Raw genomic sequence first — 14,823 nt, 5'->3', positions numbered from 1 at the left:
GATGCAAACAAGGGAGTTTATCAACAGATAAATGAAGGCAAGCATTTTTGATCAATTTCTCTAAACACTCTTTTTTATATATATATAAAACATTATCACTGTGCATTACAAATAAGTCTATTTACCTTGTTGGTTTTTTTGGGAATGGCCTTTCTTGGAGAAGATGCACTAACAGCTCTGCTAAATTTGCTTTAAAAAGAGAGAGAGAATGTTAATTACCATTCAAATGCCTCTCCAGGAGTTACACGACAAAAGCCCAGGCTGCCACTAACACAGCAGTATGATTTTTTCTGTAATACAGTGGTAATTTTACAAAGGAAAAGTCAAGGCAATTGAGAGTTCCTTTTGAGAAAAAGAACCTTAGTAAGCGTAAATGAATGCGTTAAATGTTGTATTTCTCTTTTTCTCATAATTAGACCCCAGGAAATGTGCATTTACCTCCTTAAATGAAAAAAAAAAAATTAGAAGTTTTTCCCCTGAGAACCAAAGACGATCTTCGAAATTTAGAAATGGCCACTTCTACTCCTTAAAGGAGAAGTCATCCTTTGGTAAAATGCAACATTTCCTAAAACACCTTGCTCTTAAACAGATACTTCACGGTTTGTTTCATTTTCAAAGCAGCAACAGAAAAAATAAGAACATTATCACATAAGGCAATTGTGTCCCAAAACATTCTAAAAACAGAATAGGGACTTCATTAGCAGAAAGTAGTGGTTGCTGCTTGATCAGAAAGACCATCTAGTTTGATCTGGTTATGGAAAGGCCCTATTGTCTCCTTTCTCCTGTGGTGCCCCTGGATATACCTGATGGAGCTTGCTTCACTGGCTGAAGACTTCAAACTACTGAGCCGCTTTAGCCTGGCCAGCTTTCTGTTCCATATTTCTAACTCTTCTATTCTTTCTTCAAGGTTGTTTGTTAGTTTGCAGAGCTGCTTCACTGCGCCCACATTTTCCATAAAGATCTGGTCCTGGAAAGGAAGACAGTACAGAGGGCATAAATTTGCAGTTTGAGACCACCAGGGAACTGTCTGAGCCCATTCGAAGACAGTTAAAGTATACCACTGAAAATACTTATATACACACCCAACCTCAAGTTCATTCAAGACAAAACTGGAGAGGTTTGCAACTTGAAATGATCTCGCTAAACTGCTGGCTGTGTAGTCAAACTGCTTGTGTTCAATTTGCAATAAAATGGAAATATGTCCTTGTAATCCAAGAGAGAAAATGGAGCGGAAGGACATTGTCAAGTTTGGAATCTGAAGATTTATTTTGTATGGCCATTATACTATATTTAAAACTCATAAAAAGAAAGTCAGAACAGGCTTCTGAATGTTGATTTGTGTGTACATCACTAAATCCTCATAAGAAATGATTCTTGTTCTTCCTGGTAAAATGCATCAAATTACTTAGGTGAAGGAGAAAGGAATGAAGACCTGGGCTTTTCTCTGAGTTCTGCCACTTACTAGATGTGAGACCCCATATAAAACAAAACAACTTCTCTGAGCTTCAGTTTCTTCATACTGAGAAGATAATTCTTGAAGTGTTAATTTCTGCTTTAACATCTCATGATCTACCATGTACAATTTAAATTTAGCCTAACTCCCAAACAAAATTTAAAACAATAACGTTTAATTCTATCTGTTCAGGGAAGGTCACTGACACATCAGAAAGAGCAAGAAAGGGAAACCAACCAAAGCCAGAGTGTGCAAACCATCTCTTCTCCAACCCACATACTTCAGTTGTCATAGAAACATGTGTGTCTGTCTCTCAGCCATAACAAAAACACTGGAAAGCTCTCATCAACCCATATCCTGATCCTGTGACCTCCCCTCCTTTCCCCCTCTCTGTTTACAAGTTCAGAATGCCAAAGAATTCTTTGGGGCTCATAGAATCTGATCCACTATGGTAAAATGATGAGGTCAAAGCCAAAAGAGAAAGATTGTTTTGTAGTTGGGGGATCAAACTCAGGGCTATGTGTCTTTGAGATTCTCATGATGCAAAATGAAGCTTTAAAGGTTTCAAACCCTGTAAAGCAACCACTCAGAAAGGACTCAAAAGCTCAACATTACAAACTCAAAGCTTAGTTCATGAAGTTTAAAGGTATGCACACTGGTATAAAACACGACAGTAAAGGTAAATATATAGTCAATTTCAAAATACTCCAATACTGTATTATGAGATGTGTAACTCACTTAACTCTAGTATAAAAGTTAAGGACAAAAGTACTAAAAGTAACTACAGCTACAATAATTGGTTAATGGTGCCTACATAAAAAGAGGTACATTATGACATCAAAAACATAAAATATGGAGATGTGAGTAAAAGGGTAGAGTTTTTGTATGTGATCAAAATTCAGTTGTTATCAGCCTAAAATAAGCTGCTGTATCTATAACATGTTATATAAATAAGCCTCATGTAACTATAAAGCTAAAACCTACAAAAGATAAAAAGAAGAGAGTCAAAGCATACCACCACAGAAAATCAGTTCACAGAGGAACACAGTGAAAGAGGAAGAAAGGAACAAGGGAACAGCCAAAAAACAATGATTAAGATGGCATTAATAAGTCCTTCCCTATCAAAAATTACTTTAAAAATAAATGGATTAAATTCTCCAGTCAAAAGGCATAGAGAGAGCAAATGAATTTTAAAAAGACCCAACTATATGCTGCTCCCTACAAGAGAGATTCACACCAGCTTTAAGGACATATGTAGCCTTAAGGAATGGAAGAAAGATACTCCATGCAAATGGAAACCAAAAGAGAGCAGGGGTAGCTATAGTTACATCAGATAAAATAGAATTTATGTCAAAAATTGTAACAAGAGACAAAGAAGGTCATATAATGCTAAAGGGGCCAATTCATCAAGAGAATATGTATCTATATATGTCTATATTCTATGTGTGTGTGTATATATATACACACACACACACACACATATATATATATATACACACACACACATATATATATATATACACACACACATATATATATACACACACACATATATATATATTTCATCAAGAGAATATGTATCTATATATGTCTATATTCTATGTGTGTGTATATATATATATATATATACACACACACATATATATATATATATATTTCTCTATCTCTCTCTCTATATATAGATTAGATATTGGTATATCTATATCCAGAAAGAGAGAGAGAGAGAGAGAGATCCAACATCAGAGCACCTAATATTAAGCAAATACTAACAGACCTGAAGGAAGAAATAGAAGCAATACAATAATAGTAGGGGACTTCAGTGTTCTACTTTCAACAATGGATAGCTCATCCAGACAGGAAATCAAAAAAGAAACACTGGGCTTGAACTATACTGTAGACCAAATGGACCTAACCGACATATACAGAAATTCCACCCAACAAAGCAGAATACAGTCTTCTCAAATGCATTCAGAATATTCTCAAATCTAGATTATATTTTAGGTCACAAAACTGTGTTACAAATTTTAGAAGATTAAAATTGTACCAAGTATCTTTTCTGACCACAATGGCATGAAACTAGACATTCATAACAGGAGGAAAACTTGAAAATCCACAAGTATGTGAAAATTAAACAATACATACTTGGAAAACTAATGAGTTAATGAGGAAATCAAAAGGGAAATAAAAAATATCTTGAAGCAAATAAAAATGGAAATGCAGCATAATAAAACTTATGGGATATAGCAAAATAGTCCTAAGAGGGAAGTCTATAGCAATAAACACCTACATTAAGAAGAAAAAAGAAAGATTTCAAATAAACAACCTAATTTTATACCTCAAGGAACTATATAAAGAACAAACTCAGATGAAAGGTAGTAAAAAGAAAGAAATAACAAAGATCAGAGCAAAAATAAATGAAAAAGAGACCAGAAACACTACAGAAAAGATAAACAAAATTGAGTTAATTTTTTGAAAAGATAAACAAAATTGACAAACCTTTACCTAGATTAAGAAAAAAAAAGAATGAGAGAGAAGACTCAAATAAATAAAATTAGAAAGGAGAGGTGACAGTGCAACTGATACCCCAAAAACAGTAAGGATCATAAGAAACTACTATGAACAATTGTACTCCAACAAATTGGGTAAGTGGATGTTCCTAGAAACATACAACCTACCAAGACTGAATCATGAAGAAATAGAAAATCTGACAGGCCAATTAAGAGAAAGGAGATTGAATCGATAATCAAAAATATATCAGGGTGCCTGAATGGCTCAGTTGGTTAAGTGTCTGACTTCAGCTCAGGTGATGATCTCATGGTTCATGAGTTCAAGCCCCACATTGGGCTCAGCACTGGCAGTGCAGAGCCTGCTTCGGATCCTCTCTCTCTCTACCCCTTCAACTTGCTCTGTCTCTCATTCTCTCTCTCTCTCTCTCTCTCTCTCTCTCTCTCAGATAAATAAGTAAACTTCAAAACAAACAAACAAACAAACAAACATCCCAACTAACTAAAGTCCAGGACCAGACGGCTTCACTGGTGAATTCTACCAAACACTTGAAGAAGAATCAATAGAAATCTTTCTCACCCTTTCCCAAAAAACTGAAGAGGAGAGAACACTTTCAAATTCATTTTAAAAGGTTAGAATTAACCTGATACCAAAGTGAGATAAAGACATTACAAAAAAAAGTCAATTATAAGCAATTATCCCTGATAAACATGTATAAAAAATTCTCAATGAAGTATCAGCAAATCAAATTCAATAATCATTAAAAAGATCACATATCATGACCAAGTGAGATTTATTCCTGGGATACAAAAGTGGTTCAACATATGCAAATCAATCAATGTGATACACCACATTAATAAAATCATATCATCTCAATAGATGTAGAAAGTGCATTTGACAAAATTCAGCATCTTTTTTTTTTAATGTTTATTTATTTTTGAGAGAGAGATGAGAGAGAGAGAGAGCAGAGGAGGGGCAGAGACAGAGAGGGAGACAGAAGATCCAAAGTGGGCTCTGCACTTAGAGCAGAGAGCCCAATGTGTGGCTTGAATTCACGAACCATGAGATCGTGACCTGAGACAAAGGTCTCAGGACTAAGCCACCCAGGGACCCCTCAGCATCTTTTTGAAAAAAACTCTAGGGGCGCCTGGGTGGCGCAGTCGGTTAAGCGTCCGACTTCAGCCAGGTCACGATCTCACGGTCTGTGAGTTCGAGCCCCGCGTCAGGCTCTGGGCTGATGGCTCGGAGCCTGGAGCCTGTTTCCGATTCTGTGTCTCCCTCTCTCTCTGCCCCTCCCCCGTTCATGCTCTGTCTCTCTCTGTCCCAAAAATAAATAAAAAACGTTGAAAAAAAAAAAATTAAAAAAAAAAAAGAAAAAAACTCTAGACAAAGTATAGATGGGCTATACCTCAACATAATAAAAGCCCTATATGATAAGTCTATATCTAATATTACACTCAATGAAAAGCTGATAGCTTTTCCTCTAAGATCAAGAACAAATCAAGGAAGTTCACTCTCCCCATTTTTACACAACATAATACCGGAAGTCCTACACATAGTAATTAGACAACAAAAAGAAATAAAAGTTATCCAAATTGGAAATAAGTAAACTGTATCTGTTGCAGATGATATAATCTTATATACAGAAAGTCCTAAATATTCATCAAAAAACTATTAGAATTAATAAATTTAGTAGAGTTGCAGGATACAAAATCAACATACACAAATTAGTTGCATTTCTATACATTAACAATGAACTATTTGAAAAAGAAATAAAGAACCCCATTTACGAGGGCATTAAAAACAATAAAATACTTAGGAATAAATTTAACCAGGAGGTGAAAGACCTGTACATTGAAAATTATACAACGTTGTTGAAAGAAATGGAAGACATGAAAAAAATGGAAAGATATCCTATGTTCTTGGATCAGCAGAATTAATACTGTTAAAATGTGCATACTACTCAAAGCCATCTACAGATCCAGCGCAATCCCTATCAAAATTCCAATGGCATCCTTCATAGAAACAGGAAAAAAAGTCCTAAAATTTATATGGACCACAAAAGATCCCTAATATCCAAAACAACACTGAGAAAGAACAAATCACACTTTCTGATTTCAAATTATATTATAAAGCTACAGTAATGAAAATAGTACTAGCATAAGAATAGACATACAGACCAATGGAATAGAATCGAGAATCCAGAAATAAACCTACACCTATATGGCCAACTAAAATTTGACATGGGAGCCAAGAGGACTCAGTGAGGAAAGGATAGTTTCTTCAACAGTGTGGGGAAAATTGGATATTCACAAGAAAAGTATGAAATTGAACCCCTATTCTACAAAAGTAACTCTAAATAAATTAAAGACTTAAATGTAGACTCAAGACCATAAAAATCCTAGAAGAAAACATAGGGAAAAAGTTTCTGGACATTGGTCTTGGGAACCATGTTTTGGATGACACCAAAAGCACAAGCAACAAAAGCAAAATAAACAAGTGGGGCTAAATCAAATGAAAGAGCTTCTGTACAGCAAAAGAAACAATCAACAAAATTTAAAGGCAATCTACAGAATGGAAGAAAATATTCGCAAATCATATATTTGATAAAGGGTTAATACTCAAAGTACATAAGGAACTCACACAAATCAACAGCAAAAATAAAAAACTAAAAACAAAAAAAATAATCTGATTAAAAATGGGAAAAAGACATGAATAAACATTTTTCCAAAGAAGACACACAAATGACTAAAAGGTACATGAAAGGATGTTGAATATCACTAATTATCAGGGAAATGCATATAAAAGCTACAGTGAAATATCACCACATACCTGTGAAGATGACTATTTTGAAAAAGGCAAGAGATAACAAGTGTTAGTGAGGGTGTGGGGAAAAGGGAACCATTGTGCATTTTTGTTAGAAAGGTCAGTTGGTACAGGCAGTATGGAACTCGGTATGAAGGTACCTCAAAAAATTTCTGGGTATATGTCTGAAGGATATGAAATCACTGTCTCTAAGAGATATATGTACCCTATGCTCATTGCAGCACTATTCACAATAGCTAAGATACAGAAACAATCTAAGTGTCCATTGACTGATAAATGAATAAAGAAAATGTGATACACACACACACACAAATGGAATATTATTTAGCTATAACAAAGAAGGAAATCCTGCCATTGTGACAACACGGATGGACCTTGAGGGCATTATACTAAGTGAAATAAGTGAGACATAGAAAGACAAATACTGTATGATATCACTTATGTGTGGAAGCTAAAAAAAGTCAAACTCAGAGAAACAGAGAGTAGAAATGGTAATTGCCAGAGGCTGAGAGATGGGGGAAATGAGGAGATATTTGTCAAAAGGTACAAACTCAGTTTAAAATGAATAAGTTCTGGGGATCTAATGTACATCATGATGACTATAGTTAACAATCTTGTATTATATACTTGAAAGCTGCTAAGAGAGTGGATCTTAAATGTTCTCACCACATGCACACAAAAGATGATTGTGTGGGTGATGAATGTGTTAACTAACCTTATTGTAGAATCACTCTTCAATAAGTATGTGTATCAAATCATTATGTTGTATGCCTTAAACTTGTATTATACCTCAACAAAGCCAAAAAAATTCAGTTGGTAAGGGAGGATAGTTGGTGGGGGGTTTAAATAAAATGAGATCGGACACAAATTGAAAACTGTCGAATTTGCTAAGTATATACGTGGGTTTCACTATTAATCTCAGTTTGTGTATGTTTGAAGTTTTTCATTAAAAATGTTAACAAATAAATCGGAAAGCAAAAACAAAAACAAAAAATCTCCCGACAAAAGCTCTTTAAAATTTTCTAATTCTGTTACAAATTTTTGCTTACTTCTAAATTTATTTTAATAAAAATAAGGCAGCAATCACGAAGACAAGAATATTGTTCTATGGTTCTAAATCACAGTAAATGTCATATGACCATTCACTATGTTTACATTGTAGAAAGCTTTATACTATAATTATAACTGGTCACTATGTCCAAGCAGTGGTCCCAGACCACTGGGAATCCAGACAGATTCCCAGCCATCATCTCTGACTCCTCCTCCGTCTGCTTACCCACAGGCGATCCCACCATGCAGTGCTGTCAGTTCAATGTCCCAAATCTCCTGAATCCACCCACTTTTATCCATCTTCAATGGCACTACTATACCTAATATTCTTTTCTATTTTTCTCAGCAACCGGCTTCCTCTTCTTTTTTAATCCTTGCTTGATCCATGAATTTGATTCCAACTGAGAGCAGGCCATGGAGAATGATACTAACGTCTCCTCTAAACACAGTAAATTTCATTCTGCAATATCTACCCAATGGGACTTTTCATGCTGCCTCACGAGATATGAACGATTGGCTGCAATTGTCCAGTTACTTGTAAATAATGATAAAAAGCCAGCTTTGATCTCCCCAACTCAAGTTTACTAGCACCATACATCTTCTAAGTAGATCCAATAGGCAAGAAGATAATTCATGTGTTTTCCTACTTAAGAGGAAATAAAGATGGAGAGGGAATTTACTACTACCTTTCTGGTTGTAATTATGGCCCTGACTTTATGGATCCAATAGAAAATTACCAAAAAATAAATTTCTAGGACATGTTCTAGGGACTGACTCTGACTAAAATACTTCTGACTTCTATCCTCTATCACCATATTGAAGCCAGTATAAATATGTTCAAAAACATAATCCAGAATTTTCTGAAAATATTCTTTTCTATGCAAGTGATAAGGTCTCTGTGAGTTCACTTTAACCATGAACATGCACCTAGATCCCTGAAGAACTTTATCTAAATAGACACATCCAGGTCCTATGTAAAGGTTTATATTCATTAGGGCTCGGATGGGCATAAGTCTGGGGCATTTTGAAAAGCTTCCCCATCTAATACCCAGTGTTGGTTCATAACTGTTTTATCATTGAACCTAATTTAATTATTCAACTCTGTCCAGTTATTATTAACCATATTAATGGACCCACTATTTCAGCTGAAATGTAGCTTTACAACTGTGATGCAAAAGTCATGAAGCCAGCTTGTCACCAATAATTGCTCGGGAGACTCTGGGGGAAAACAGAAACTGCTTCAAATCACACAAGAATCTTGTGCCCGTGTAAGACTCGCTTTGGGGTGAAGGTACAAATGGACAGCATGACATATTTTCTGAAAAGACACGTGGGGCAGTTTGGCAAGTATATGTGCACATGGAAACAACAAGGAGCAATATGAAATCAGAGCAATGCTGAGCTTAGAGGAGGTCACTTACTTAAGCCCTATCCTTTCCTATAGCCCCCTTCACTCTCTGTGCTCTAATCACATTGAACCATTTGCCCTTTGCTGAACATATCAAGCTTTCTCTAGTGTCTGGGGCTAGCACAGCACAGGCTGCTCCCTCTACCTGAACCACCTGTCCTCCCCCACCTCCCACTCTCCTTCCACTTACTGTCATATTTACCTATATTGTAAACACCTAGAGATAGGGCCGCATCTTGTCCATAGTCGATGTTCCAATACAGGCAGAAACTCAGTATGGATTTGATGATTAAATGAACGAATATTCTTACCAGGACTGTTCGTGTCATGTGGCATTGAGAGGTCATAGCACCATTCTCTAGTGAAATAAAGAGTGGCCAAACTTCAAGTTTATTCTTTTGTCTGAGGTTGCTCTCAGAAAAGGAAAAAGATTGAGGTCCAAATTCCATTTCCATGTTAGGAAATGTCCATGGAAATGTGGGTGAATTAAACAAAGAGATACTAGTGTGTAACACCCTCAGCGCAATGGGCGACTGGTTGGACGGTACCCGGCAAACTGGTTTCCACTCGGGTTAGGTCCTTTCCTCTTTGGGAGGGTTTGGCTCAGGAAATGGATAAAAGCCCTTCAGTGCCTCCTCACTCCCCAGGTAACCCTTGCAGAACACAGGTTGCAGGCTCCCGGGTCCCTGGCATCTCTGATGACAAAGGAGCCTACAACAGGAGCAGCCAGGCAGCAGAGCTCATTCCTTTTCTCTCTGAGGGGCTGCAACTTGTCCTCTATTGAACACTAAATAAGGGGAATGAAGTCTGATCACAAAGCAAGCTTTGAGAAGTTGAAACAGGCTCTTCTTATTTCTTTCCCAGAGACAGTCACAGACTTGAAAATTTCTCCTGGTGGCATCTGATGTTGCATGAACTAATGTTTAATAATAAAATGATGGGAATAAAATAGCCTGTAATTGAGCATCATGAAAATGACTACCCATGGGAGAAAAACCTTTAGCCAATGGATGTGCCAGGCAATTATTTGGCCTTTGAATAAACTCAGCTTTACATCTCTGTCCAAGAGTTTATTTTGTAGATAGCTCACCAGGCCTTGATACGGATTTAAAAAATAGAATCCCAGGGCACCTGGGTGCCTCAGTCAGTTAAGTGTGCGACTTTGGCTCAGGTCATGATCTCACGGTTCGTGGGTTCGAGCCCCGCATCGGGCTCTGTGCTGACAGCTCAGAGCCTGGAGCTTGCTTCGGAATCTGTGTCTCCCTTTCTCACTCTGCCCTTTCCCCAGCTCGCGCTCCATCTCTCTCTTTCTCCAAAAATAAGCACTAAAAAAAAAAAAAAAAAAAAAAAAGAATCCCTAAGCCAGAAAAGCAGGCTGCTGAGTTATACTTTAGTAAAGCATAAAATTCCAGGTATTAAATCAGTGGCTTGACTAAACAGGCCTATCTGATTTTCAAAGTATTGCCACCACCTGCTGCCACAATATTTAAATTGCAGTCTTAGGTGTCTGGAATAACATCTTCGTTTCCTAACATTTCATTACAAAAATTTTCAAGCACACAGAAGTTTTCAAAAGTGTTTGGTAAATGCCCATATATCCTACCACTTAAATTCCACAATTAGCATACTTTCTCACATATCTCCATCCATCCAACCATCTTGTTTAAATACATTTTAAAATAAAAAACACTCCTGTATCCCTCGGGTAAATTCCTAGCAGTGTTATTGCTGGGTCATAGGGGAGATCTATTTTTAAATTTTTGAGGAACCTCCACACTGTTTTCCAGAGCGGCTGCACCAGTTTGCATTCCCACCAATAGTGCAAGAGGGTTCCCGTTTCTCCACATCCTCGCCAGCATCTATAGTCTCCTGATTTGGGTGATGGGTATTGAGGAGGGCACCTGTTGGGATGAGCACTGGGTGTTGTATGGAAACCAATTTGACAATAAATTTCATATTTAAAAAAAAAGATAATTATTAGCAAATTTAAAAAAATAAATAAATAAAATAAGATAAAAAACAAACGGAGACTAGACTTGAAAATTCCCTGAGCAGACAAAATTAGTTTACTCATTTAACAAAGCTTAATTTAACTTATTTTGCACAACCAACTTGACATAGGTCATCTCTTGCTTGTGCCTCTGGAAATCAGCAGCAAAACATGAACTGTTTCCCAAGGTTGACCAATTTCCTATGATTTAAGAAAATTCTAATATTATAACCAATCAGAGTGAAAAATAAACAGTCACTGCCTTCTCTCTATATAAGCTGTTTCATAATAATACACCCTGGATCCTTATTCCATGTTTTGGTTTCAGTGCTCCCAGTTTGCAAACCATCTTTTTTGTGTGTGCATAATAAACTTTTCCTAATCACTATTTTGGTGATCCATTGGTTTTACTTCTGTTACTTCTGAACTTTTGACACATGAAAAAAATGAGCAGTAACTTTTTAAAAGAAGACATAACTACAAAAAGAAATTTTCCTACAAAACCAAATTTCCCAAGAAAACAATAAATGTCATGTTTCTCTTTAAACTGTTACTACCAGAGGGGAGCCTGGGTGGCTCAGTCAGTTAAGCGTCAAACTTTGGCCCAGGTCATGATTTCCCTGTTCATGAGTTCGAGCCCCACATGGGGCTCTGTGCTGACAGCTCAGAGCCTGGAGCCTGCTTCAAGATTCTGTGCCTCCCTCTCTCTCTGCTCTATCCCCGCTTGCGCTCTGTTTCTTTCTGTGTCTCAAATATGAGTCAACATTTAAAAAAAATTTTTTTTTGAATGTTTACTACCAGAAACAAGAGGATTTTTCTCCCTGCTTCCAGTGTGAGGAGCTCTTAGGAAACAAGATGGCCTACAAACAGATGATCAGTTGTTAAAATATCCAGGGTTGCTTTTAATAACATACTAGCTGTAAGGCAATCATCAGGCTTGGAGTCAAATCGATCATGTGAGTGCAACAGAGAACGTTTACCTCCGACAGGAAACTTATCGCCACTGCCAGTAAATGAGTTCTGCTACCTCCCTTGATGAGAAAAGATTAGATTTTTAAACCAGCTGCTGACTAGGACATTTAAAAGCCCCCATTTTGGGGGAAGGGGAGCAGGAGATACAGGCTTCCAGTTACGAAATGAAGAAGTCAGGGGAATAGAAGGCACAGAACAGGGAATACAGTCAGTACACAGTGGGAGGGTAATAGTTTGTGTGATGACAGACGGCAGCTGCACTTGTGGTGAGCGTAGCATGATGTACGTAAACTTGTTGAATCCCTGTGTTGCACACCTAAAACTAGTGTGACGTTGCGCGTCAACTCTCCTCAAACGTTAATGATTTAAAAATAAATAAATAAATAAATAAATGCCTACGTTTGGATTCTGGGCCAGCCATATGAACTCAAACTAATATGAATTTTTTTACAACTCAGTTATTCTGGATAAAAACATAGCATGTGTCATTCTGTCAAAAAAAACATCAATCATTTCAAAGACAGCTGAGGTGGTAGCCATCTCTGAGTGGCATCTGGAAAAAAACTATTAACAATTAACCATTTATTAGGTTAATCCTACATTACAGACCTAAAAGTTGTGGTCTTTTTTTTTTTTTTTTTTAAGTTTCTTTCTTTATTTTGAGAGACAGTGTGAGCTTGAGCTAGGGAGGGGTAGAGAGAGAAGGAGAGAGAGAAAAAGTCCCAAGCAAGCTCCCCCTTGTTAGAGCAGAGCCTGATGCAGGGTTTGAACTCCCAAACTGTGAAATCATGATCTGAGCCAAAATCAAGAGTTGGCTGCTTGACAGACTGAGCCGCACAGGCACCCCAAAAGTTGTGGTCTTAAGAAAACTTATATTTAAAAAAATCGTTTAAAAAAAAAAGCAATTGCTTCCATGGGGGAAAAAGTGATTAAGGTAGAATTTTAAGTTGCCATACTAAAGTTGTATTTACTGAGAACTATAAAGAATAAAGTAATTTGGTCTGTATAGTAATGAAAGTGACTTTATAATCCCCCAAACTTGCTGAGCCAGGTTTTGGACAAAGTCTTACCTGATGCTGAAATCCATGCTCTTAACCACCTTGCCGTATACGATCGGTGACTTTTCAGTCATCAAAATCAACAATATTTTGTTAACGTTCATTTTCTTCCCATCCCGTCTCTTTCCTCCCTATGTCCTCATCCATCCTCTCTGCTCACTTGGCTTTCTGACACTGTGCTTGCCCCTTAGTCTCCTGCATTAGCCCAACCCTCTCAGCCTTCCCAGGTCTTTTCCTTCCTCTCTGGGCCTCAACTAGAAGAAATCTGCTGCTTTTAGTCTACTTTCTTCTTATTCCGTAAGAACTGAAAGCCTATAGACCAGGCAAGTAGCATGGAAGTAGGGGTGGGATGGCCCAGGAAGCCCTTGTAGGGAAGCTTCTCCTAAGCATCATGTCACCAGATCTGGTATTTCAAGGGAGCCAGAAATCCAAAATTTGCGTGAAGTTCTCCTAATTTTTAAAAGAAAGTTATTTATTTATTTATTTATTTATTTATTTATTTATTTATTTATTTATTTAGAGAGCGAGCAGGGGAGGGGCAGAAGGAGAGAGAGAGGATCCTAAGCAGGACACGGGACTCACAAACTGTGAGATCACGACCTGAGCCAAAGTCAAGAGTCAGACGCTTAACTGCCTGAGCCAGTCAGGTGCCCCTAAGATCTCCTAATTTTTACAGATATGCAATAAATTTGAAAAATTTTAAAATACCATGAGGAAAAGAAGAGTGTAAGCCAGACTTGGCCACAGGCTTCTGATCTGTGACCAGCATCCATAACCTTTCCCTTATTAACATCTTCACCCATGTCTGCAGCTTCTCCTCAAGCCCTACTGTGCTCTCAGTCTCCACACTCCTACTCGCCACTGGGCATTTTCATCCAAATGTTCGGATGACATCTCAAACTCAAAACTGAACTAATTTTTTCCACTAGAAAACCACTTCTCCCATCAGATTTCCTTATATTAATAGAACTACTTCTCTTCTTTATTTGAGATTCAGAAACTCAGCCATTAACATAAACAAATTCTTACGAGAACCCACAATATACCAAATACGTACTAAACAGCACAAGATTGACAAGGCACATTCTCTGACCCCGAGAAGCTCACAGTCTAGTGGAAGAGATATGGAATAGAAACAGAATGACAACACAATATGATAAATACTCTAGAAGATGTTACATTCAGAAGCCTAAGCCAATGTAGAGACAGGATCAATCAAGGCATCACAGAATTCATTAGGTCATTCAACCAGTATTTGTTGAATTCTTACAGTACTCTAAGCCCTGGGCTTGAATCCACAAATAAAGTATAGGAGATATAGCTTTGAAAAATATAGAAGATGTTTGGAGTCACACAATTAACCAGGGAGACTGGCAAAGAATAAATAGGCAAATAAGATAATTCCAGCTAGGGGCAGAAGTCTCCAGGCTGTCATGAAGAAGTTTGCAATGTGCCCCCTTCACAGAAGCCCAGCTGAGGGGCTGGATGGGGTCTGCACTGGCCCAGAGGAGGCACCTTTTTCTAATTACAGCAAAGGTACTACGTATCCTCTCAGTGGTCC

The 14,823-nt window shown here is 37.4% G+C and overlaps 1 protein-coding gene across 4 annotated transcripts in view; it reads right to left on the bottom strand.

Moving 5' to 3' along the window:
* Positions 1-14,823, bottom strand: part of MYRFL (myelin regulatory factor like) — a 128,220-nt gene that overhangs the window by 23,376 nt on the left and 90,021 nt on the right. For all 4 annotated transcript variants that reach the window (XM_078449688.2, XM_078449685.2, XM_078449686.2 and 1 more), the window contains exons 14-15: positions 804-967; positions 126-189 (exon numbers count right to left, since the gene is read on the bottom strand). In XM_078449688.2, the coding sequence (XP_078305814.1) occupies positions 126-189; positions 804-967 (228 nt within the window). The remainder of the gene's footprint in view (positions 1-125; positions 190-803; positions 968-14,823) is intronic.

This window comes from Panthera onca, chromosome B4, assembly GCF_046562875.1.
Source record: "Panthera onca isolate mPanOnc1 chromosome B4, mPanOnc1 haplotype 2, whole genome shotgun sequence".
Classification (NCBI taxonomy): Eukaryota; Metazoa; Chordata; class Mammalia; order Carnivora; family Felidae; genus Panthera; species Panthera onca.
The sequence above is the reverse complement of the archived record's forward strand: the minus strand, read 5'-3'. Positions and strand labels throughout refer to the sequence as shown.